Source organism: Lepus europaeus, chromosome 11 (assembly GCF_033115175.1).
Source record: "Lepus europaeus isolate LE1 chromosome 11, mLepTim1.pri, whole genome shotgun sequence".
NCBI lineage: Eukaryota > Metazoa > Chordata > Mammalia > Lagomorpha > Leporidae > Lepus > Lepus europaeus.
Window position 1 is genome coordinate 73784612 of NC_084837.1, and position 24147 is coordinate 73808758.

Here is a 24147-nt window from a genome sequence, read left to right on the forward strand (position 1 = left end):
CAGAGAGAGACAGAGAGAGTCATAGACAGTGAGAGAGAGACAGAGAGAAAGGTCTTCCTTCTGTTGGTTCACTCCCCTAATGGCCACCATGGCCGGCACTGCGCCGATCCAAAGCCAGGAGCCGGGTCCGGTTTCCCATTTGGGTGCAGGGATCCAAGCACCTGGGCCATCCTCCACTGCCCTCCCAGCCACAGCAGAGAGCTGAACTGGAAGAGGAGCAACTGGGACTAGAACCCGGGATGCCGGTGCCACAGGCAGAAGATTAGCCAAGTGAGCCACGGCACCAGCCAAAATGTTTAATCTTTTAATAGTGAAATGCTTGAGGTGGCAAAGAGAAAGCCTTAGTGAGTCTTTTGGTGACACCATCCATCATACAGGGCCGAGTGCTCCAGAACCTTACATAGCTACAGCAGCAGCCCCACTCCTACACCCCTCACTCCCTGTTTTTTTTTGTTGTTGTTGTTGAGGGGTGGGATTCCTCATACTTCTCTCACTCTAGAATGTGAGCTCTATGAGGCCAGGAACCAGAACCAGCCTGGTTCACTGCTATATCCCCAGAATTTAGGTCAATACCTGGCACAGGTAGCTGGTATATAAATATGTGGTAATGAATGAACAAAACATGAATTATGATTTCCACCCACCCCATTGATTATGTTATCTGGCCCTTCCCTCTGTCATTTGCATATTTGATCTCTGGTTTTGTATAAAGTGATTTACAAGGTTTCCAGATGCTGGAAACATATTGCCGGGGCTGGCACTGTGGTGTATTGGGTAAAGCAGCGCCGGCATCCCATATGGGTGCTGGTTCAAGACTTAGCTGCTCCACTTCCGATCCAGCTCTCTGATGTGGCCTTGGAAAGCAGTGGAAGATGGCCCAAGTCCTTGGAGCTCTGCAACCACATGGGAGGCCCAGAAGAAGCTTCTGGGTCCTGGCTTTGGGTCAGCGCAGCTCTGGCCATTACAGCCAGTTGGGTAGTGAACCAGCGGATGGAAGACTGACCTCTCTCTCTCTCTTTGACTCTGATTTTCAAATAAATAAATTTAAAAAAAAAAGAGAGAAAGAAATCTATTGTCATCTCAATTCTAAAATGCTTTTTTAAGACCAATTTATTTATTTATATGAAAGTTAGAATTACAGAGAGAGAGGTCTTCCATACACTGGTTCACTCTCCAAATGGCTGCAATGGCCAGGGCTGGGCCAGGCTGAAGCCAGGAGCCAGGAGCTGTTTCTACATCTCCCATGTGCGTGCAGAGGCCCAAGCACTTGGACCATCCCTCGCTGCTTTTCCCAGGCCATTTGCAGGGAGCTTGATTGGAAGTGGAGAAGCAGGGACTCAAACTGGCACCCATATGGGATGTTGGCAGCAGCTTTACCCACTATGCCCCAGCGCCAGCCCCCAAATGCTTACTTTTTGGACTCTGAGCTGCAACCTGTCAGTGCCCAGACCATTTGCCACACTCTGGTGTGCACACGCATGCCTGTTACTCTTCTCTGCGACACATGCCAATCCACGTCACTGTCAGTGACGTCGTGAGTAACAGCAGTCACCCCCAGGCCTCACCAACCTTGCTGGCCCTCAGGACTTCAACGAGCATGTCGTAGACGGTGTCTCTGTTCTTCTCCAGGAAACCTTCACATTTATACTCCACCTGGGCAGAGAGAGAGGCCACAGCAGACAGCGTCTACATTTAGCTGCTTGGAAAGAAAGGGGAATAAAGAGGCTATGAAGGCAATCTCGCCCCAAAAGATTCCCTTGTGTTTTCCACAGTAGGCTCACAGTATGTGAGCTCAGAAAGCTGGGGACGGCTCTGCCGACGCACAGCCAGGCCCTCCCCTGCCTGGAGTCTCGCTAGCCACGGGCCACCTTGCCTTGGCCTGTGGGTTCCCTCTGGCCCCAGGTGACCCGTTGTGCCTTGCAGCATGTGCGGTGACAACAAAGAGCTGGCTCACGGCACCCAATTTGCCTTGGAAGCCACCAGAAGAGAGAAATTGTGCTCCTAGGCCAGCACTAACATGGTAGAAAGGAAAGACGAACTGGCCAGCTGGCCGCCGGGCTTTCAAGGGCCACTGAGCCCTCCGAGTTGGGGTCGGGGCAGGTGCTCGTCCTGCCCGAGTCTCATTTAGAACTTGGAGAGTTGCAAGCCTCTCTGATCAGTGAGGCTCCCAGAGTCCCTCCAGGGTGGATGCTCACGTCCAGATCCCCACAGGGCATGTTTTGGGGTTGTGGGCTTTAATTCGTGATGGGTGTTTTTCACAAGTTAAAAACAAAAACTTGTGAGAAAGTTCATTTTAAAAAAACTGGCTATGAGCAAACAGGCTTTTGTGGGTGCTGGCATCTGGGCTCACTTTGCTCCCCACAATGGGTAGGGTGTCCTTGCTGGTGGGTAAGAACTGGGAGCCCCGGCTGTGTGTAGGCACTCCCGGTGGAGGGAGTGTGTGGACACTGGTACATCTTCTAGAATGGTGGTGAGAGCCAGCAGCGTTGACAGGGAAGGTGCGCCGGGGGAGGGGGGGGGAGCCCTGGCACAGGGATGCAGCTGGGGACTCTGGGAGGGAGGGGCAGTGGGTGGGGTCGCCACCCTCAAGCACGGCTGCCTTGTCCTCAAGATGACTCCGTTCCTGGGGCCAACTTTGTGGAGAAGCTCCTGCAAGCTACAGTACGCAGTGTACTCCCGCCCACCCATTGTCCATCCACAACGCTGCTTGTTCTTTTAAGGGAGGGGCTTCTTGGAAGTAGCAGGTGGGAGAATTCAACATACAGACCCTGGAACTAGACAGACCTCCACGTGTTTACTGGTGGAATCTGGTCTTTTCTTCCTTCTCCCTATGAGACCAGAACCCTGACATTCTAAAAGACAACCACTGGTGCGTGTACTTTGACAGCACCAGTCATTCCATGGGCACCTTTTCTATAGCCCATCTGGGAAGCCCTAAGTACTCAGTTCTATCTCATTTAATAGTATGCCTCGAGCCTACAGGGGGATCACAGCTCTCTAGGCCGCTGCCACCACCTGGGGCAGGAGCAGCAGATCTGACAAGGGTACTCATATCTGCATTGGTTGAGTGACAGCTCTTCCTGGTCCCTAGGCCCTGGGCAGGCCACGAGAGCCACACTCAGCTGGGAGTGGACAGAGGGGAGGAGGCGAAGAAGATGATGAGCCGGTGCCTTCACAGCAGGCAGTCATGGCGATTTTTCTTTGTTTCTTCTATAATGTGATTTTTAAAACAATTTCTTTTAATAAAAGCTGTGTTTGTTTAGTAAACACATAGGACACATATAAAAGAAAAGAAGTATTTCCTAGAAAACCCATCCTCTTAACTGATGCTGTTATTACAATAAATACATCCCTGTTCTAAAACATACAGAAAGTTCCGGGAGAGACACAGCGTTCATCGCGGGAACAGTCACGCTGCCTCGATGAGCCCAGTAGCATCGCAAACACTAACTGCTAAGAGGTTTACGACTTCACAGGAAACAACAAGTCGGGAAGGAGACCCACGGCCAAACACTCACCTTTAGCGCAGCACAACTGGAACTCCAGTATTTTGTCATTAAAACAAGAGAATCCTCACACACCCAGAGACAGCCACACGCATGCTCCTGCCTCCAACCTGCAGGCTAAGCCCGAGCTGTCTGACGGTGCAGCTCCCCGGCCTGCCTGCCCCTCTGGAGGCGCATCCAGCTCCGGGCAGACGGCGTGGCTCGGCGCGCTCACCGTACCTTATCAGCGAAGTGCTGGATGATGAAGGATGTGCTCGACATTCTAGGCTTTTCGAACAGAGCGTTCTTGTTGACAAAATTGTTATACAGCTTTTGAAGCCAGTTTTCGTCAGTTCCGTGTGGTAACTGGGAAAGAAAACACACCAAATAGCAAGTAAGAAAACTAGAACTAAAAAATAGAAAAGCAAGAATTCCTTAAATGTATTTGTAGGAGGCAGAGAGAGAGAGAGAGCGCGCGCTCTCCATTCCATTGGTTCGCTCTCCAAATGCCTGCAACATCCGGGGTTGCGCGGGGGCCGAAGCCCAATCCAGGAAGTCAGTCCTAGTCTCGGCCATGGGTGGCAGAGACCCTGTGGGTCTGGTCAGGAGTCAGAGGCAGCTACCAAACCCAGGTGCTCCATTATGGGATGTGGGTGTCTTACCCGCTAAGCCAAACGCCATCCACCAAAAGCACTAATTCCAAAAACGCAGGTGACCTGGCACCTCGGAGGGAACTGCTCTAGACCGGAGGCCTCCTCTAAGCACATCTGTCCCTTATCCTACCAATCCTTAGAGTAATTTTAAAATAATCAACAAATTAAAATTGTATATAATAAGTGATCTTTACGCAGGCCTATCAATGTCCTTTAGGAACAATAAAACATTCTAGATACATGGAGATGTCCATACAATCACTGAAGAATTTGGGGCCGGTGCTGAGGCATAGCGGGTAAAGCTGCAGCCTGCAGTGCTGGTATCCATACGAGTCCCTGGTGCTCCACTTCTAATCCAGCTTCCTGCTATTGTGCCTGGGAAAGCAGTGGAAGATGGCAAGTGCTTAGGCCCCTGCACCGACAGGGGAGACCTCGAAGAAGCTGCAGGATCCTGGCTTCAGATCGCCCAGCTCCAGCCATTGAGGCCATTTGGGGAGTGAACTAGTGGATGAAAGATCTCTCTCTCTGCTTCTGCCTCTCTGTCACTCCGCCTTTCAAGTAAATAAATCTTTTTTAAAAATGAAGAATTTTACTTCTGTAAGATAGGCAGCACTTTATGTCAGGAAGACACAGCACGCATTCCATTCCGTGAACATAGCTCTTCCTTGCACTGGAACGTAGCCCTCCAACCCCATCCCTTCAGGAGAACCATTTTCGTTGGTTTACCTGCCTAACCGCCTCCTGCCTTACTTCTGCAACTAAGTTAGTGCAAAACTTGCCCCTGAACTCTGGTGAATGTGAAACCATTAACTACACTCATCCCCGACCCTGCGACTGACAGCACCCAGGGTGTCTCAGTGACCCCCGCACTGCCTCACTGTGACAGTGGTCACCTGTGGGGGAAGTGGACACAAGCACTTCCTAGGGGCTCCTTTGGCCTCTGCACCCCTACCCCCATAGAACATTCCAGAATGCTGGGCCTGGACACCTGTCCTTTGGACAAACACAGGTGGCCCCAGAGAGGCGAATCTGTGAGTACAGCCACGGAATGGAGAATTCTAGGGAGAAATCACCCACGAGCTTTCAACATGACGATGATTTTTATACAAATAAGTCTTGGGAAATGGGAGAAATTCCACGACTGAGCATCAAATGACACACCTTGAACCTTCCTGGGCTGTTTGTTCTTGCGGCCACAGCCCGGCTGCCCTGAGACAATGTTACCCCTCCCAGAGGGAAATGATGCAGAGAAAGTCCCCGGGGACATCTCTCCAGGCACAGGCTGCTGGCTTTGCAGCCGCACCGCCTGGGTGACTCACAAGAACAGGAAGTAAAGGAAATCAATCCTCATGACTCAGTAACAGCTGGAGCGGAGTCACTTGCTGTTTTCATGGTCCCCTACACTCACCTGGCGACAGCCTCAAGGGCCATCTCCTGGCTGGGTCTTACCTAAGAGGTGGTGTGCGCTGCCCAGGGGCAGTGCTCCGGGCGGGAGGGTCCGCAGCCCTCTGAGGCTCCTGCCGACCAAGTGGGCAACGCTGCAAGACTTCGTAAGGAGGCTTCCAAACATAAAGTCACTTGACAAAACGCTCACCTGTTAATACTCAGAAGCTTATAAAAGTGGGGCAGGCGCTGTAGCACAGCAGGTTAAGCTGCAGCCCACATCAGGGTGCCTAGTTCGAGGCTGACCTCCGCTCCTGATCCAGCGCTCTGCTAATGTATCTGGGAGGCACCTGCCACCCATGTGGGAGACCCAGCCAAAGTTCTAGTTTCCCGGATTCGGCCTGGCCCAGCCCTGGCTGTTGTGAGCATTTGAAGAGTGAAACAGGGTGGAAGATCTCTCCCTGTGTGTCTCCTCTTCTCTCACTCTGCCTTTCCAATAAACAAGGCTCTAGAAGTTGAAAGAGAACCCAAATATTTGAAAAAGTTACCAAGCATTCTTCATCCAGCAGCTCCAAAATGCCCATTTTTGCTTCAATCAGGTCAATAACTGGCTGATTGTCATAAAAATCTATCAGAGTCCAAGGGATATCTTCCTTCATATACTCTTCTTGTTCAAGCTTAAAGACATGCTGCGAAGCCAGAGTCAAGACAGAAAGAAGAGCCAGAATTACCAAGGGCTTCGGAACAGCAGGACACAAGTGTCTGGAAAAACCTGCAGCAATGGTGGCCGTGAAGTGTGCAGGCTGAGACAGGGGGACCCCGGAGCACAGGCCACCCCCTCCCCGGTCTGAGTGGGTCCCCACCTCCTAGCACACCCAGCGTGGTCCCGGAGCCCTGCCTTGCTCCCCACTCTCTGCCCCAGTGCTGCTTGGGGACACGCCCAGACTCCAGCTGGAGCAGCCTGGCTGGCTGCAGGCCAGGATGAGAACCCAACTTGGAGGCCTTTGCTACTTGCTGGGCTGTGAGGGTAGCAGGGAGGCTTCTTGGAAGACGTGGCACAGGCTCCCTCTGGAGGAGGAGGAGAGTTTGGCAGGCGGGTGGCCAGGCAGGGGAGAGGCAAGAACAGCCTCCTGCAGAAGAACCCCAGCGGGAACAGCTCAGAAGCTCAACAGGTGGCTGAACAACACACCCTGGGACAGGAGGAGACGAGGCCACAGCCGACAACAGAGGGGAGATCATGTGGGAGCCTCGTGCCCCCTCCGGGGACATCAGGTCCTGTGGTCTTTTCCTAGGGGCAGTGAGGACCCTCCGAGGGTGAGACTGGGGGCGGGGTGCCATTGAAGAGGGCAAGGCTGGAGGCCTGGAGAACAGGCAGGCTCAGCACGGCGCTCTTTGTGGTCAGCAGCCTGCAGGAGGCAAGCGAGAGGACCTGGGAGGAGGAGGAGGAGGAGGAGGAGGAGGAGGAGGAGGAGGAGGAGGAAGAGGATGGGATGTGTGTCACACTCCAGACACAGGCTCAAGCATGGTGGCTGACCCATGAGGAGCACCGAGGGTGAGCAGGCTGAGAGGGGCACGGGTGAGTCTGGTTCTCAGCCTGTTCCTGCTGAGCCCCTGACACCCAGGGCAGGGCTGGCAGCAGCCAGGGGTGCAGGCCTGGAGGGTGGGGAGTGCCCCTGAGGCTGTATGCGCAGGTGTTTGATGGCCCCAGGGGTGTGCACTTCGACAGGTGACCTGAACAGGAGAAGAGGAAAAAGAAAGGGGGGGCAGGGAAGAAGAGGAAGGGCAGGGCAGGAAAAAGAACAGAATTACAGCCCCTGCTGCACACCCTCAGCCCAGAGTCTCCCACGCGTTCCTTGGAACTGGAGCTGGCCGAGTGCCTTGGGGAAGAACAGGGCCTGGAGTGCAGGGGGCGGGCAGTGCCGGCAGGTGCAGTGCGACCTCGCGTGAGTCATGCTGATTCCGTGCTGGGAGAACCCTCAGCTGCAGTTAGCAAAGGCTAAACTTCCAGGAAACCCTTGTGAATGCTGAAGGAACAGAAATGAGCAATGGGAGAAATTCTCCTCCCCATACCTGGATTAATTCCAAGGCATGGAAAAGGAAAGAGATTTACTGGGTGGACCTGGTGTTTGGTCGCCTCTTCTCAACAGTATTTGCCAGATTCTAGTGACTCATTTTTAAAATGGGGAGACTGAGCCTCCCAGAGCCCGAGGTGTCCCTGGAGAAGGAGGTGAGGTGGAGATCCAAACCCACTTCCGTGAGAGCAGAGGCCCAGGCTCTCGCCCACGGCAGCTGTGTTCTCACAGGGGCTGTCAGGGAGAACAAGTTTCGATGCTGGACCTCAGCCAGGGGGTAGCCATTCCTTGGAGGGACTCTTAGGTCGTCAAAGTGTAACTTCGCTTGTGGACTGGCAGCAGAGGGGAGGAACACCTGAGTTCGTAGAGCATCTTAGCGCTCTGCGTGGCTTTGCAGAGGTGCAGCCAAAGGAAGGAAGGAAGCTGTCATGACCGCTCTGAGGCTGCTTTCCCGGCAGAGCCGCTACAGGACGATATCCAGCTCACATCTAATCTCGCCCATCTCGGGTTAGGAACAAGGCACTTGCACTGTCAGAGGTCCAATAAAGTTGCTGCATTGGGGAATTTATCTGAGAAGTGAAAGTTGTGTTTAATACGCAGCAACATTTTCAAATAAACGTATCTTCCCACTGGGGAGAAACTGGAATCCAGCTCTTGTGTGTTCCCAGGAAAGGGCATATCTGGTCCAAATCAGGAAGGCGCCAGGTTCTAAGTTAACACTGGAGAGACCGATTCCTGGATCCCACAAGGTACGCACTGTTCAGTGTCGCACATGTCGCAGTAGGCACTGGGCAGAGTGCACCAAAAGCGGCGAGGCTGGGCTTTCCCGGCGACCAGGTCTGTTTGGAGAACCCCGTGCAAACAGTGATAATTCCACGTTATCACAGGTCTGTGATACAGGCGAGCACCCGGGAAGGCTTCCTAACCAGGAAGGGACAGGGAGGCACCGGGAAGGTGCTCAGGGAAGCTGAATCTCAAAAGACAAGCAGGACTCCGCCAGGGTCAAAGCCGAGAGCACAGCAAGGGCACAGATACAGAGGCTCCCAAGAAAGCAGAGCCTTCGGGAAACTGCATGCAAGGGTGGCGCGTGATCAACTCAAGCCCCAAGCGACGAACGGGGAGCTGGGAGGGTGCGGTTCCACAGTAGAACCACAAGATGGCGCCATGCTCGGCCTGCCGCTCCTTTAATAATCAGGAAATCGGAAGTGGGAGGAGTGTTTTTGCACGTTCACGCACGCACAGGGACGAGGGCCAGTGCCGAGAAGGCAGAAGAGTCACCTACCAGGTTGAATTGCTGTTGCAGCTTTTCATTAGCATAATTGATGCAAAACTGTTCAAAGCTGTTGACGTCGAAGGTTTCAAAACTGAAATGCAGTTTTAGCAAATTAAAATGTAACTGGAAGTAGGGTATATGCATTCATTTATGGGTGTGCAGTTTTTTGATCAACTTCATAGCTTAAAAGTCTGCTGCTTTCTGCAAGTTGTGAATGTATGCCCTGAGCTTCTGGCTTTATTATCTGGGCAGTGAGTTTCTACGTGGCATTGTTCCTTATCCGGTTATGTGTAAAACACCTACCCCAAGCCAGGCATTGAAATGAGCACATCACAAGGTGGCAAATCACTTAATGCTCACAGCAACACTGGCATCGCTGTTTTTATCCTCGCTTTAGAGCACTGAGAGGTTAAGGACCTCGCCTAACTAAGGCCACTCAGCTTGTGGCAGAACACAGGTGTGAGCTTGTCTGATGCTTGTGTGTACAGTGAGGGAGAACAGGGCAAGGTCATCCAGCCCCCCCAGCCCGGCTGACCCCACAGGTGCAGGACAGACACGGCCCCACCCCTACCTTCAGTCTCTCCTTCCCTCCCTCTCTCTCTCTAACTCTGGAACTACAAACAAACTCAAGAGGCAGGGAAGCCAGGCAGGTGATGGAATGGGAAGCAGCAGGGTGGCGAAGGGGGTGCAGTCCATGGCAAACGGGGGCATCCTCAGGGGCAGCTGCCATGGTGGCCATGGAGGAACAGAGGCCGGGACATCAGATGAGATTCGCCAGAGAAGCCAGATGCTCTGGCCTCTTGGAAGAATGACGACACCCTGTGAGCACAGGCTCCTAACAAGGCACTGGCCAGGGGAGTGCACCTGCTGGGAGGAAGCTGCCAAGCACTGGGAGGTCTCAGCATGTGCACACGCTCCCCTCCCCCCACCCTGTGGGGTGGCCCTGCATCACAGCGGGGGGCAGAGGACAAGGTGCCGCAGCAGGTGGTGCCGACACCCAACTGGACCCCAGCTCCAGGCACCTTGATCCTCAGTGCCCTGATTCTAAGAGGTGACCGCCAGCACCAGCCCTGGTCCCCTGGGAGGACGCGGTCTCACTTGGCTGAGCCATTACCTGTAGTGGACAGGTGAAGGGCCCGTTCTGTCCTCTAGACAGCTCCAGTGACTCAGGGAGCGAGAGCAGGACCTTCACAGCCCCGCAGTCGGGGCATCCCAGCTGTCCCCTCAGGGGGTCGGCCAGTGTGGATCTGGGGGAGGGGCACCCACAGGGCCTCGCTGTCCTGGGAAGCCCACCACTGGGGCAGAGCACAGGGCCTTCCAGACCAGGGCAGACTGGCAAACACCGGTGCACTCGGCACTGCAGTTCAAAACCACCGGAGAGGCCTGCATCGGCGGCCTCGAGCACCAGAGGCCACGTCCACTGCAACAGCCCACAGGAGACCCAGGGCTGTCCAATGCCTTCAGGGCTCCTTCCTCTGCATCGTCACCCGCCCACGTGCGGGGCCTTGGTCAGGGTCTCCCCACCGGTGCACTGAGGAGCTCACCCCCAGGGTTCTGAGCCCCAGCCTCCACGGCAACCGGGGACTCACAGCCTGCGTGGGCTCGGTGGGCAGAGCTTTCCTCGCTTTCAGGGATGCTGCCAGGTCTCAGGCCCACGGTGCTCAGCCTCTGCTCTCCCAACCCTCCCCCCCCCCCCGAGCTGCAGAAGTGCCTGGGCTGGGGCCAACCTGGAAGGGAGCCGCTGGCACAAGCAGGGGAGGACGGGTCACCAGCCATGGCTCCGCTCCTTGGAGGGGAGCTTAGCGTTTTGTGGAGTGGACACTGAGCCGTGAGAGGTAGCAAGCATGCTACTGCTAGATGTCGGGAGGGGGACTTTCATTTTTAAATTAACATTTTAAATATATTTCAGCAGTGGAGCAGGTGTTACAGGGCAGCAGGTTAAGCTACCACTTGTGATACCCACATCCCACACTGGGGTGCCCAGGTCAAGTTCCTGGCTACTCTCTACTTCTTAATCCGCTTCTGCTGGTGCACCTGGGAGAAAGCAGAGGCTGGCTCAGGTACTTAGGCCCCTGCCACTCACTCGGGAGACCCAGATGGACTCTTGCAGTTGGCCTGGCCCAGCCCTGCCTACCTGTTGCCGGCATTTGGGGGACCATTGGATGGAAGACCTCTCTCTCTCTCTCTTTCTCATTATTCTGCCTTTCAAATAAATTAATTATTTTTTTAAAAAGTTGGCAATTCCCTGTGGATTTATAAATACTCTTAGCTCATGTTTGTCCACTAAGCCAGTGAATTCAAACTCCTAATTCTAGTGGTGCCAGCTCCTCACCTGCTGCTCCCTGCACCTGCTGTCTCCATCCAGCTCACCTCCAGCACATGCCCCTCCCATTCCCTTCACAGGAATCATCCCACCTCTACTTACCTGCCCCCCACCTCTCCCCAATACACCTAAAATTAAAGTCTAGAGGCCAGGGACCAAGTGTGTATTCTATTCACCCATCACCCTCAACACAGAGCCTGGCACAGAAATACTTGCTGGATAAAAATATGAAATGACATAGCCTCAAAGGGCGGTTATGTATAGAGGCCTTTTTCAAAACCTAGAAAAGAACATTTCCACCACACTCAAAGAGACGGTTTTTGAAGCAGACTATTAATATTTGCAGTTTACTTAAACTTGCACTAGTCACTCCCATCTTGCCTTGGAATGAGACAAGGTAAATAACTCGCCCAGCAATGCCTGAGCCTTTTACAACTGTTGACAGACACTGGCAGCTCTGAGCTATATGAACTCAGAATCTAGATTAAACAAAGTAACTCCCTCATGCCATTGTCTCATCTGCCACAGCCACGGGAGGAACAGACTCTCTCCACCTGGCTGAAAGACCAGCAGCCTGGCTGTCACTCTCTTCCCATCGCCTCCCCTGCGGGCAGCCACAGCGGGTTCAGACTCTCCAGTGCAGGCCGAAGGCCCTGTGATGCCTTCCTGGGGCCAGTCTTCCCCTATCCCCATGGAGAAAGCAGGGCTGGCCCTGGGAGAGCAAGCAAGGGCTGGGCCATGGAGGCCAGGGGCCACTGTGACTGTCACATCCCCCATAAAGCGGGAAGGGTATGTGACAGCTCCACGCATCAGCGGGCCTTTGGGGAGAGAGAGGTGGGTGAGAACCTCACGCTGTGCTGGGTTCTCCATCAAGTTACTGAATCTTTCTAAGCCTTAGTCGTTCCATCTCCAAAATGGGTATAATTATAGAGCTGTTTCAGGACTGAGCGAGAAGTAATGGAAACCCATGGGCACGGGATCCGGCCTAGGAGGCGCTCTCGCTGCTGGCCATTATCAATGCGTGAGAGGCACCCGAGAAGGATCAGCAATGACGCCATCTAAAGATACCCCAACATCGACATGAGGAAAGACGGGCTCACCGAGGAGAATCTTACCCATAAATGTCCAAAACACCAATAAAAGTGTGCTGCTTGCCTGAGAACTGCAACGCTTGGTTAATTCTCTCCACAATGAAGTCGAACAGGTGCGCATAGATCTTTTTGGCCAGGGCGTCCCTGGCGTTGACAGCCTGGGGCCTGGTCATGGGTTTCACCACCGTCTCAGAGCTTGTGACGATTTTGCGATTACACAGCCACTGAGCCACTTGGCTGCTGTCCAGGCCCAAGAGCTCACAGAACACCTGCAGGTGAGTATCTTCCTCCTTCAAAAAGAAGCACAAGCCACATTGGGCCGCCCGGCCACCAGCCACATCCTCCCCCAACCCCACCTGACCAGGGCACCTGGGGCCCACGCTCAGGCCCGTGTAAGAGAAGAGGCAGAGCTGGTCTGAGGATGACCGGGCCTCAGGAGACAGAGTTGGTCCTGGGAGTAAACACACAGCACGCACCCTGCCCCTGAGCCTGGACAGCCAGTGCTGCACTAACTCCCAGCAGTCCTGGGTTGGGTCCTACGGAAGTTGTCCTTCTGGCCAACAACGGTCAAGTGATAAAGGCCATGGATGCCGTCGCCCCCCACCTCCCCCCGCACGCCCTCTCTACACCCCCTGCTGAATCACCCCAAGCTCAGGGGTGCACTCGTCCCACCCTTCCTCCCATGGTGGCCTGGTCTGGAGGTGCCAGGAGTCACTGCCGGGCAGAACCTGTGGGGCTCCCTTGCCTGGGTCAGCTTCTCAGCTGTCACAGGGCTGTGCTGGGGACTTTCCTGAATGCACAGGAGCAGGAAGAGCTGCTCCAGTTTTGCATCAGCCAGTGTGGACGAGCTTGCCACTTGGCAAGGAGCTGTGACGCCCCATGTGACTGAGCAGGGGAACTTCCAGGGCGGGCTTACCCCCAGGGCCCCCCGACAGCCAACCGGGAAGCCAGGGGGTCACATTTAAAAGCAGGCAGGAACCTAAGAGGTCGCTGCCTCCTCGCTCCCCTCCCGCACCCCTCCTGCCCACATTGCGATCGCAGGGGCTCGTTTCTGATGTGCCTGCCCTCCTCACTGGGGTGCGGATCTGCAGGGGATTCACATCTTCTGGGTCAGAAACACAGGTGCTGCAGAGGGGCACCAGTGAGCTTGCTTATGTAAGATGATGGCGTCATTCAAGTTCACTTGTCCAACAGTTCAAGCTCCTGACACAAATGGTTGGCGTGTGTATGACAGGGCTAAGAGCAGCAAGCAGAAGACTGGTAACGCCCCACCAAGCTGCTTAGGATGCTTTCCATAGGGTCTTTGATCTATCAGTTTTAGTTCGTCCTCCAAAACGCTGCCTTCAGACAAACTTCCGGTGACAGCGCTCAGCGAGATGGTGTGTGTTGGGTAGAAATCACATTTTAGTCTACGGGAGTTTGAGAAGAAAAAGCAAGTGCTGAGGCAAATGAGCAAGGAAACAGAAGGGGAGGTGCCCCTTCAAGCACATGGCCTGCTCACCCCAGGCCTACCGCCACCCTCCAACTGCCCAGTCGCTCAGGAGTCGATTGGCTCTGCCTGGACATGGGGTGGACAGAATGTGAGCGCTGAAGGAGAATCAATTCCTGGTCAGAGGGCAACAGGACTGAACCACTGAGCCAAGTGGTAGCCGCCCATTCTGTTTGGCTCTCTCCCCCTAAGCCACAGGCAGCAGGGATCCGGGCATCACCGGCTACACAGAATGCCCAGCTGTTCCTATCAGTTACTTGGGGTACACGAAAAGAGACAGCGTGGCACGGGGAGCGCTCGTGTCCTCCCCAGAGTCACCCGCAGAAGCCCTAAGCCCAGTGGGATGGCGTTTGGAGATGTGGCCATCAGGTGTGGTTAAGGGCTAGACACGGTCCACAGGGGGCAGCCTCCAGGCTGGGATTAGTACTCTTCTAAGAAGAGGCATCAGAGAGCTTGCTCTGTCCCCACTGGGAGGGTCACAGTGACAAACAGGCCATCTAGAAGCCCTGCCCCAAACCCCACCACGCCGGCCCCGTGGCCTCAAACCTCCAGCCTAGGGAACTTGAGTAGACACGCTCCTGGCACTCTTGACGGCAGCCGGGGCTGATGGAGACAGCCACGTTAACCCTGAGCTCCCACTGCACAGAGTGCGAGCTCTTCTTTACGGAATGGCTTTCTTCCTGACATGGACATCACTGACACTAACCAAACACACTCCTCCCACCGAGACCCATTCCTCATACCACTTGTTGCAGGAGACACCCTCACGCCCTCAGTGTGCATTAACAGAAAAATCTGTCACACTACTTCCATGGGCATCCACGCCCAGAGAGGAAGCAGGCAGCATTCACGGAGGGGTGGGGGGTGTTGGTGAATGGGGAGGGGTACTTCTGCTTCAGACTGCCCATGGTCTTAGGGTCCTCCACGGTCTGCAACATCCCCACCCTCTCCTTTCACTCTGCAGACCCTGGCTTCCCGGCTATTTCTCAAAGACCACCGCCCGCCTGGGTCTTTCCACTTGCTGCTCCCTCTGCGCATGCTCCCCCGCCTACAGGCACGGTCAGTGCTATTCCCCTGGATCCGTAGCAGACACCCCATACCTTCTGCTGAATTAAAGAAAAATCCACTGGGAATGCACCGCCCACTCCTCTCTACTATTTTTTTTGAGATGGTCACTCTCTGTGTATATCTGTTTGGCTTATATATGTTTGTGTCTTATTCTTAACGACTACCTGGTTTCCGAGAGGAAAACCAAATTTATGATCATTTGCTCACCTTGCTTCAGGACAACTCTTCACTTACTGTACTGCAGCTCTACCCATGCAAAAGCAGGTTCGACGTCACCCTCAGAGAGAAAAGCTACTGGACACAGGTTCGGTGAAGCTGAACCCTTCATAAGCCCAAGGAGCTTTGTTCTTTGCAGGTGACCCAGGGAAACCCTTGCTTCCTCCTTCCTGTTAAACCAGTCTGCCCAGTGTGCCCACCTGTGCCTGGCGCAAAATGCAAAGGCAGCTCAGCCAGGAGCCCGTGCTGCCCTGACCCCGAGGCCCAGGCAGTGACCCCCAGGGCCAGGCAGTGACCCCTGGGCCCAGGCAGTGACCCCGAGGCCCAGGCAGTGACCCCAGGGCCCAGGCAATGACCCCCCAGGTCCAGGCACTGACCCCCAGGCCCAGGCAGTGACCCCAGGGCCCAGGCAGTGACCCCCAGGGCCAGGCAGTGACCCCCAGGGCCAGGCAGTGACCCCTGGGCCCAGGCAGTGACCCCCAGGCCCAGCAGTGACCCCCAACCAGGCCCAGGAAGGGCAAAATCCGCGTGCATCTTACGCTGACTGAGGACCTCTCGTTGCCCGCTGTGGCGATCTGCACGTTGCCCAGGTGTAGGATGGCTGCCAGGATCTTAAAAACGTCCATCTGGAAATCCTCCTTGAAACCTGGGAACACATTCCCCCGATCAGGAGCACTGCGTCTCCGCTCTCCGCAGTGAGTGAGCACCGGGTTCTTCCCAGGCACCTTCGTCGCCATCAGGGCCGCCGCTCCGGGCCCGGTACTGGCCTCACCCTGCTCTCCTCTGGGGCTCCAGGAGCAGCCCTGTGCATGGACAGCCCCGGGGGCCCACTGTCTTAGCAGCTGGTCCTTTCAGAAATAAACCCTCCCTTCTGCGGTCCTTCTGTGAGCTTGCCCTGTGCTTCCCGCTGGGACCTTGGCTGACGCAGGTGGAATATAAGCTATGCACACGGGACACGCTGAGCACATCTCCAGGAACTGAAAACCAAAGAAACCTGCAGCTCAGGAGGGCTTTGTGTGGGATCCCTGCAAGTTGTAGTGGGGGGGCTCCCACTGGGAGCTCAGCTTCACGTGGGCCGGGTCCCATCACTGCGCCATAGTGACACGGCATGAGGCTAGCGCTTGGACACAGGCATGGCATGCGTCCAGCCTCCAGCCAGGTGAGGCCCATGAAATCATCAGGTCTGGCCCTGTCAAGGCAACCGTAGGCGGGACACAAATCTCAATAGATCTATATTGTGTGGCCGGCAAACGATGTGATAAATATCCAAGTGGCCCTTGGCAGAAAAAAATGTTCCCCACCCCATGGAGACACCCTGGCAGGTGGGGTGGGCACATTCCCACCCGCATCTGGCTTTCCTGTCCACACTGGAATGGAAACTAGAAATGAGGCCAGTGCCAGGGCTGGCGCAGCAGGTCAAGTGGCAGCCTGCAATGCCAGCACCCTGTATGAGCTCTGGGTTCGAGTCCCAGCTGTTCTACTTCCAATACCACTCTCTGCTGATGTGCCAGGAAAGGCAGCAGAAGATGGCCCAAGTGCTTGGGAGAGCCAGATGGAGTTCTGGGCTCCTGGCTTTGGCCCGGCCTAGCCCAGGCTGCTGCATCCATTGGAGGAGTGAACCAGAGGATGGAAGATTTCTCTTTCTCTAACTCTTTCAAATAAAGAAAGAAATAAATCTTAAAAGGAAAAAAAATGATAGTGCAGTGCCTCCCACCACATCCTCCAAGCAAAATGTAGCAGGTCCTGAAGAGCTGCTGCCGCCACCACACTTCTCAATGAGACCTGGAAGACGCTATTAGCAGGCAGGTCACGTGCTTCGACAGTTCCAGAACCCACCCTGTCCTCTCTACCGCAAAGATGGAATAAAACCCAAATCCCAAAAGGTTTGAAGGAGCGAGCAGGCCTTTAGCCTAGTGGTGAAGATACCCACGTCCCATACTGGAGTGCCTGGGTCTCACTCCCACCTGTGGCTCCTATCTCCAGCTTCCTGTGAATGCAAGCCCCCAGGACGCAGTGGTGTTGGCTCAAGTGACTGGGTCCCTGTCACCCATGTGGGAGGCCTGGGTTGAGTCCCTGTTGACCAGCTCCTGGCTTTGGCCCCCAGCCCAGCCCTGGCCATTGCAGGCATACGGGAAGTAAACCAGTGACTAGCAGCTCGATCACTCTCTCTCTCTCTCTCTCACTTTTACACACACACACACACACACTCACACACACACAATGAATAAAAATTAAAATCTAAAACACTTCAAAACTATACAGAGAACTTCAACTCAATGAGAATCCATGTACTTGCTGCCTTTTCAAGTCCATCTGGAGAGAGGGGGCAGCAGTGGTTCTGGCCAGCCCAGCCTGGGGAAAGGAGCAGCCATCAGAGGACCCAGTCCCTGCCCTGCCCCCACCCCATGAGAGCTCCCAAGTGTGACCCACTCTGCTGAGCCTGTTCAACCAGGAATCAGGAGACTTCATATGAAATGTCATTTGAAGCCACTAAAGTGTGGGGGACAGCACTAGTTCATCGGAATAACTCTGTTTTCATTATCACGGACACAGGCTGGTGTCTTGACACATGAAAAAAAGGAGAAGAGAATATATGACAACTGATAATTAAGTGCTAAGTTTGAGGCATAACTGCCAATGCACAGGCCATCAGCTGAGAGGTCCAGGGGCCACATCTTGACATGGTACTCTTGTTGGGAAGAGGATGGGGACAGAGTCCGTTGGAATCCAGGAATCCTGGGGTTCTGTCTGGCAGGAGGGAGGTGTGGCTGCCCCAGTCTCTTTCCCCGGCCCAGCTGTGGGAAGCACTGGTCTGTTCTCTGGGGAGCTCTGTCTGCAGGACCAGGCCTGGAGTGGGACCAGGGCTAGAGCCAGGCCTCACCCCGCTCTGCTGTCTGGAACCTTGTGACAGTGATGTAATTTGTGTGAGGCCATGGCAAAGACTCCTGCAACTTGGTGGTTTTTAGAATCAGGGAGGGTTTCATGGAAGAGGAGATTATTTTACTCACTGGGTGGTTCAGCTTGGGCAACAGGGAACACAGGAAGTGAGAGAGAAAGGCAGGGGGTGATGTTGACCTAGCACCTGCTGTGTGGCCAGCCAGGTGGCAGGAGCTCGTTTAAACACAGCTCCCTTCCAGTTAGGGGTCATGAAAGGAAGGTGGATGGCCATTCTATAGGTGAGAAAACTGAGTCTCAGAGATGGTACCTCCTAGCATCATGCCCATTAGGACTTGGATTCGTGTTGATTTGTCCCCAAAGCTTCCTTTCTCCCCCACGTCACCTTATAGACAGGGGAGGGGCACTCAGAGGATGTGGGTCAAGGTTCCCTCGGAGCCCGGCCAGAGTGAGGCTCCCTGTCCTCTCCCTGTGCTCCCCTCAACGGAGTGTGTTACACGAAGACTGAAGTGGCTGTGACCCTTTCAAGACAGCGTTACCCAGTAGTGAATGTGTGCATCTTACTGTGACGAAATCCGTAAACTGCCCTCCTCCTGGGAGCGGTTTGAGGAAGCAGAATCTGGTGGCAATTTTGCTTAAGAAACCACACTGGGGGCCACCGCCTACAGTGCCGGCATCCCATATGGGCGCCGGTTCAAGTCCTGCCTGATCCACTTCTGATCCATCTCTCTGCTGTGGCCTGGGAAAGCAGTAGAAGATGGTCCAAGTCCTTGGGCCCCAGAAGAAGCTCCTGGCTCCTGGCTTCAGATCAGTGCAGCTCCAGCCATTGCAGCAAATTGGGGAGTGAACCAGTAGATGGAATACCTCTCTCTCTTTCTCTCTCTGCTTCTCCTTCTCTCTCTGTGCAACTCCAATATTCAAATAAATAAATAAATCTTTAAAAAAATTAAAAATAAACCACCGTGGTTTTAGTCTCTCAAATTCTATTTCTTTATTTGGGAGGTAGAGAGATGGACAGAGAGAGGTTCCCTCTGCTGATTCAGTCAAATGCCTCCAACAGTGAGGGGCCCAGAAGTGCCAAAGCCAGAAGCCAGGACCTCAACCTGTGGCCTCCCAGGGTGTGCAGCAACAGGAAGCTGGATCAGATGTGGAGACGGGGCTGGATCCTAGGTGCCCCAATATGGGAGGTGGGTGCCTTCCTCAGCATCTAACCCGGTAGGCCAAACACCTCCCCTACCCCACACTGCCCAGTTTCATTCCTAAATATCCAGCTGTGCTCCTCTTGCCCATTACTTTGATATATTTAACCTCAGTTTCTTTGCATTTACATTCAAATATAGCTAACCAGGCCACAGCAGCAAAAAACAATAACATCTGAGATTTTCTTGGGATGTGAAAATGGCCTGTGGTCTGACACTGATCAGAAGGTATGACTGACAGTGACCTCTAGAGGTCCAGATCTGGTGGCAGGGACTGGACCACCTGAGCCATCACCTGCTGCCTCCCAAGGTGCACATTAGCAGGAAGCTGGAGCTGGAAGTGGAGCTGGGATTCAAATCAACTCGCTCTGCTAGAGATGCAGGTGTCCCAAGCAGTATTCTAACTGCTGGGTCAAAGGGTGACCCCTTCCATGAATTTTCTGAATGCCGCCGCATGTTCTGACTGGCTCACCCCAAAGATATCAGGAGTCCTCAGAACCCGTGCAAGCTTGCTTTCTTTGTCTTACAGAGAAAGGGGCCGCATCCCTGGGGGCGCCTCTTCACTCACCCAGCAGCGAGAAGGTCCTCTGTGTCTCCAGCATGTCGGCTCTGTCATTCACACCCTCAATGACAGTGCTGCCTCCCATTCTCGTGTAGTGAAATTCCTCTGCACTCCCTGGAACAAAAAAGATTCATCACACCCACGACACAGCAAAGCGAGCACACGCGGCTATCAGGAGCCAGGAGGGGCGCTCACACGGAGGGACCCATGGCCCGTACTCGACACGTTACTCCATTTATTCCTTACAACTCCATGTTGCAGAGGCAGAAGCTGGGGCTCCAAAGAGTGGGTGGCCTGCTCATGGCCCCACAGCTCTCAGCAGGGCATGGATGTAAATACAGGCTTAACTCCAGGGCATGTGGCTTCTGTTTTTACACCTTACTTTTTTTCTTAAAGATTTATTTATTTGAAAGGCAGAGTTAGAGAAAGAGAAAGAGAGAGATCTTTCCATCTGCTGGTTCGTTCCCTGAATGGCTGCAACAGCCTAGGCTGGGCCAGGCCAAAACCAAGAGCCTGGAACTCCACCCAGGTCTCCCACACGGGTGCAGGGGGCCAAGCACTGGGGCCATTTTCCAAATTCTTTCCAGGCATATTAGCAGGGAGCTGGCTCAGAAGAGGAGCAGCTGGGACTCCAACCAGGGCTCACACGGGATGCCGACGTTGCAGGCGGCGTTATCCCACTGTGCTGCAATGCTGGTCCCACGCACCTAACACTTTCATGCAGCTTTACTGGGATTTACCGACTGTACAAGCCCGATGGGCTTTAACATACCTGCACCCTTATAAAGCCAGCACCACAATCAAGATAACAGGCTTATGTACATCCAAGATTTAAACAGTACAAGACCTTCAGAAAACTCAACACATTTGCTATTCGTATCCTGTGTGGCAACGCCTCCAGAACTAAACAGGGTAAGCTCAACACCCACACACCAAGAGTGACGGCTGATGGCTGTGGTCTGCCACCACAGCACACACGGCCAGGACAGCAAGCCATGGGCGCCCAAGGACACAGCTGGCTCTACGTCCTCTAGAATTTGTTATGATGACAGCTAACGAATGAGCCTGAGTCATTATGCAAGTTTCATTATGATAGAGATGGGGCCAGCGCTGTGGCGCAGCAGGTTAGAGCCCTGGCCTGAAGCGCCGGCACCCCATGTGGGCGCCAGTTCTAGTCCCGGCTGCTCCTCTTCCGATCCAGCTCTCTGCTATGGCCTGGGAAAGCAGTAGAAGATGGCCCAAGTGCTTGGGCCCCTGCACCCACATGGGAGACCCAGAGGAGGCTCCTGGCTCCTGGCTTCGGATCGGCCCAGCTCTGGCCATTACAGCCATCTGGGGAGTGAACCAGCGGATGGAAGACCTCTCCCTCTCTGCCTCTCTCTGTAACTTTGTCTTTCAAATAAATAAAATAAATATTTTTAGAAAAAAAAAACCTTATTACAAATCATAAAAGCCAAACATCATATTTTCAAAATTATGATAGAGATGCTTTGTTTCAGAAGATAGGAAAATCTGTCTCATATCCTGGAAACGGTCTCTGGATGTCCAAGTAAAAAGGTAAGTTTGGGGCTTCCGGCGGGAAGCGCCAGCTGCTGTGAGGCCTTCTGTAGGCGGTTCTGCCTGGAACCCCTCCATCATCCAGCGAGCCTTGGAAAGAGTCCTATGGCTGAAGCATCCCCTCTCCCTGCACTCACCCCGACCCCTCAGGTCTTATCCAGCTGTTTTGTTACCTGCACTGACTCCATCCCTGCCTGAAACCCAAGGATCTTACTCCTATGGGCAAGACTCTTTCTCAGAGAGCTGCGTTACTACGGCAAGACGAAACCCAGGCAGGGTGTGAGCCGCCACGGAAGAGAGATCCTCCCAAACTTCACCCATCGCGTACCCAGTCTGAGATGCTTGAATTCCGACTGCTGTGCGGATGCACAAAGCTGATAGAAAATGTGGTAATTACGCTCATTTTCTGCCTGGAAGACAAAGAAAAGGCCTCAACAGTCACACAAACGCTTCACAGGTGAAACCGCCAGGGTTAAAACTCGGGGTCCTAGATGGCTAACCAGGCAGGGCGACTCTGCCGTCACGGGAACCGGGATCCCCAGCCAGTTCACAAGTGGGCCCTTCCTCTCTACTGGGTGGGAACTGGGTGGCCCGAAGTCATCTTGTAAGCATCGACCCAGAGGAAAGGTCATTCTACCCAAACAGTCCGTGGGATGGGAATGATGGGATTCTAACCATGGTCAAGAAACCTTCTGCAGCACTTACGGCTACCCTCCTGTTGGGCCCAGTCTCTGACAATTCGCTCCATTTTCCTTGACTGAAAAAAGGCCTTTCCCTTAAAACCTCCCTCCTTAGCGCTAATCCTATTCCCTCCCTGAGAGGAACGCCAGAGTGACAGCTTTGTTTCAAACAGTTCTTGGAAGATAAACTTGATTTTCAAAGTGGAAAGATTTTTTTATGAGCCCCAAGTTGAAAAGTCGTAATCTTTTCCCTCAGTCATATAATACCACTGATATTGGACCTGTCATCATATTTTTGCTTTTAATAAAGATTTTATTTATTTGAAAGGCTGAGTGATGGGGTGGGGGGAAGAGAGGGAGAGGGGTAGTGAGGGAGGGGGAGAGGGGGAAGGAGAGAAGGGGAGAGGGGGAGAGGGAGAGAATGAATTGATCTCTCATCTTCTGGTTAACTGAGCACAACAGCTGGGATTGGGCCAGGCCAATCCCATTCAGGTCTCCTACATGGGTGGCAAGGGCCCAACAACTTGGCCATCATCCACTGATTTCCCAGGGGCATTAGTGGGGAGCTGGATTGGCAGCTGAACAGCCAGCCAGGACTGGAAACAACACTCCAATACAGGAAGCCGGCGTTGCTGGCGGCAGCTTAACCTGTGCCACGACAGCAGCCCCCGATTTTTATTTTTAATAAATGGGGAAAAAAGTATCCAAACTGCAAATGAAACAAACAAAACTCTGTTCTTCAAGTCACGAAACCACGCACATTGTCTAATGAGACTACAAAGGTAAGCAATACTTAACAAGCTGGGGGAAAGGAAATGTAGCTAATGCTGTTCTTTCTTACTTGGAAGACAACTCTGGATTTCTCCAGGAGGTACGTCCTCATGTTGGCGCCTATAATTTGATTCCTCTCATCGAAACTGATTTCCGTGTATTTCCCAAACCGACTGCTGTTGTCGTTGCGGGTGGTCTTGGCATTCCCGACAGCCTGCGAAACAGTGGAAGCCCTTGAAATGGCGACAAAGATCTTTGCAGCAAAACGACCCCAACAGCTTTGAGCGAAATCCAATCCCAGACGCTGGGGAAGGTCTGACTGGCAGGGGAGGCCTGGGACTGGGGAGGAGGAAGATAGAGTGAAACTCCGGGGAGCACCACAAGTCCCAGCCTTCCTCAGCCCCACGGGGAGACACTGGAGAGGATCCTGAGAGAACGGGCTCTGGTGTTGCCTGGCCCCGGTGCCACGTTGGCTGTGTGTGAGATGCCGGAAAGGCAGCTCCTGGTCCAAGTCTCAGCTTCTCTGTCTGTGGCAGGGAAATCATACACATCTCTGATTGGACGCTAATGTGCCCCCCTCACTCCCACTCCAGATCCATGAGCCTATGAACTGGTGTTAGGGGGTAGTGCCTTTGGCAGGTCATTTCATCCCAAGCCCTCGTGAATGGGATTTTCGTGCTCTCCCACAAGGGCCCAGAGAGAGAGCGTGCTTGTTCTTTCTGCATTTGAGGCTACCCTAAGAAGCCATCAGTCTGTGGCCCGGAAGACATCCCCGGCCAGAACCCAGCCCCCTGGCCCCCTGGCCCTGGGCTTCCTGGCTCCAGACCTGTGAGTGCACCTTTTTGGTGCTGCCGAGCCACCCCGGCTACAGCTCTGTCGCAGAAACCTAAATGGCCCAAAACACTGGCAGAGGTGGAGGAGTCAGTGAGATCCTATCAAGTGCCTCCACCCATCCATGCCCCACATACTACAGGCCCTCCAGCAGAACCTGACATCCTGCTCCCAGCCCTTACCGCCAACCCCACTCCTTGTCATTTCCCTATGCAATCTTCCCATTCAACCCAAACACTGCCTCCCCCTTCCCTCCGACTCCTGCTCAGGAATGGCTCCCCGGCCCCCTTCCTGAGGACACTCCTCCCGGAAGGACCCCTCCTGCGCACACCTGCTGCACTTCCTGCCCAGCTCCTCAAGCTTCCTGCCAGCGTGTATTTACCGAGCACCTACTGTGTACGGGAGGGCTCAGTAAGCAAGGAGACGCGAGGAGAGAGAAGCCACAAAATGACCCACGGGGCCACTTAACGTGGCACTGCCTCTGGACGATTGCCCACCATATCCGGGAGTGTAACCCAGGTTTCTGCCTGGTGGGCCCAGTTCTGGACTGTGAACTTCAAGTTCATTCTCTGCTGGCGAAGAGTCCTTGAGGATTTTCT

General features: G+C 54.0%; 1 protein-coding gene across 1 annotated transcript in view; it reads right to left on the reverse strand.

The window, feature by feature from the left end:
• MYO5C (myosin VC) overlaps nucleotides 1–24147 on the reverse strand; it is a 96074-nt gene that overhangs the window by 51148 nt on the left and 20779 nt on the right. The window contains exons 6-14 of the mRNA XM_062204777.1: nucleotides 22788–22931; nucleotides 21595–21676; nucleotides 19716–19823; nucleotides 15593–15699; nucleotides 12305–12570; nucleotides 8876–8957; nucleotides 6070–6210; nucleotides 3726–3851; nucleotides 1570–1653 (exon numbers count right to left, since the gene is read on the reverse strand). Coding sequence (XP_062060761.1) covers nucleotides 1570–1653; nucleotides 3726–3851; nucleotides 6070–6210; nucleotides 8876–8957; nucleotides 12305–12570; nucleotides 15593–15699; nucleotides 19716–19823; nucleotides 21595–21676; nucleotides 22788–22931 — 1140 coding nt within the window. The remainder of the gene's footprint in view (nucleotides 1–1569; nucleotides 1654–3725; nucleotides 3852–6069; nucleotides 6211–8875; nucleotides 8958–12304; nucleotides 12571–15592; nucleotides 15700–19715; nucleotides 19824–21594; nucleotides 21677–22787; nucleotides 22932–24147) is intronic.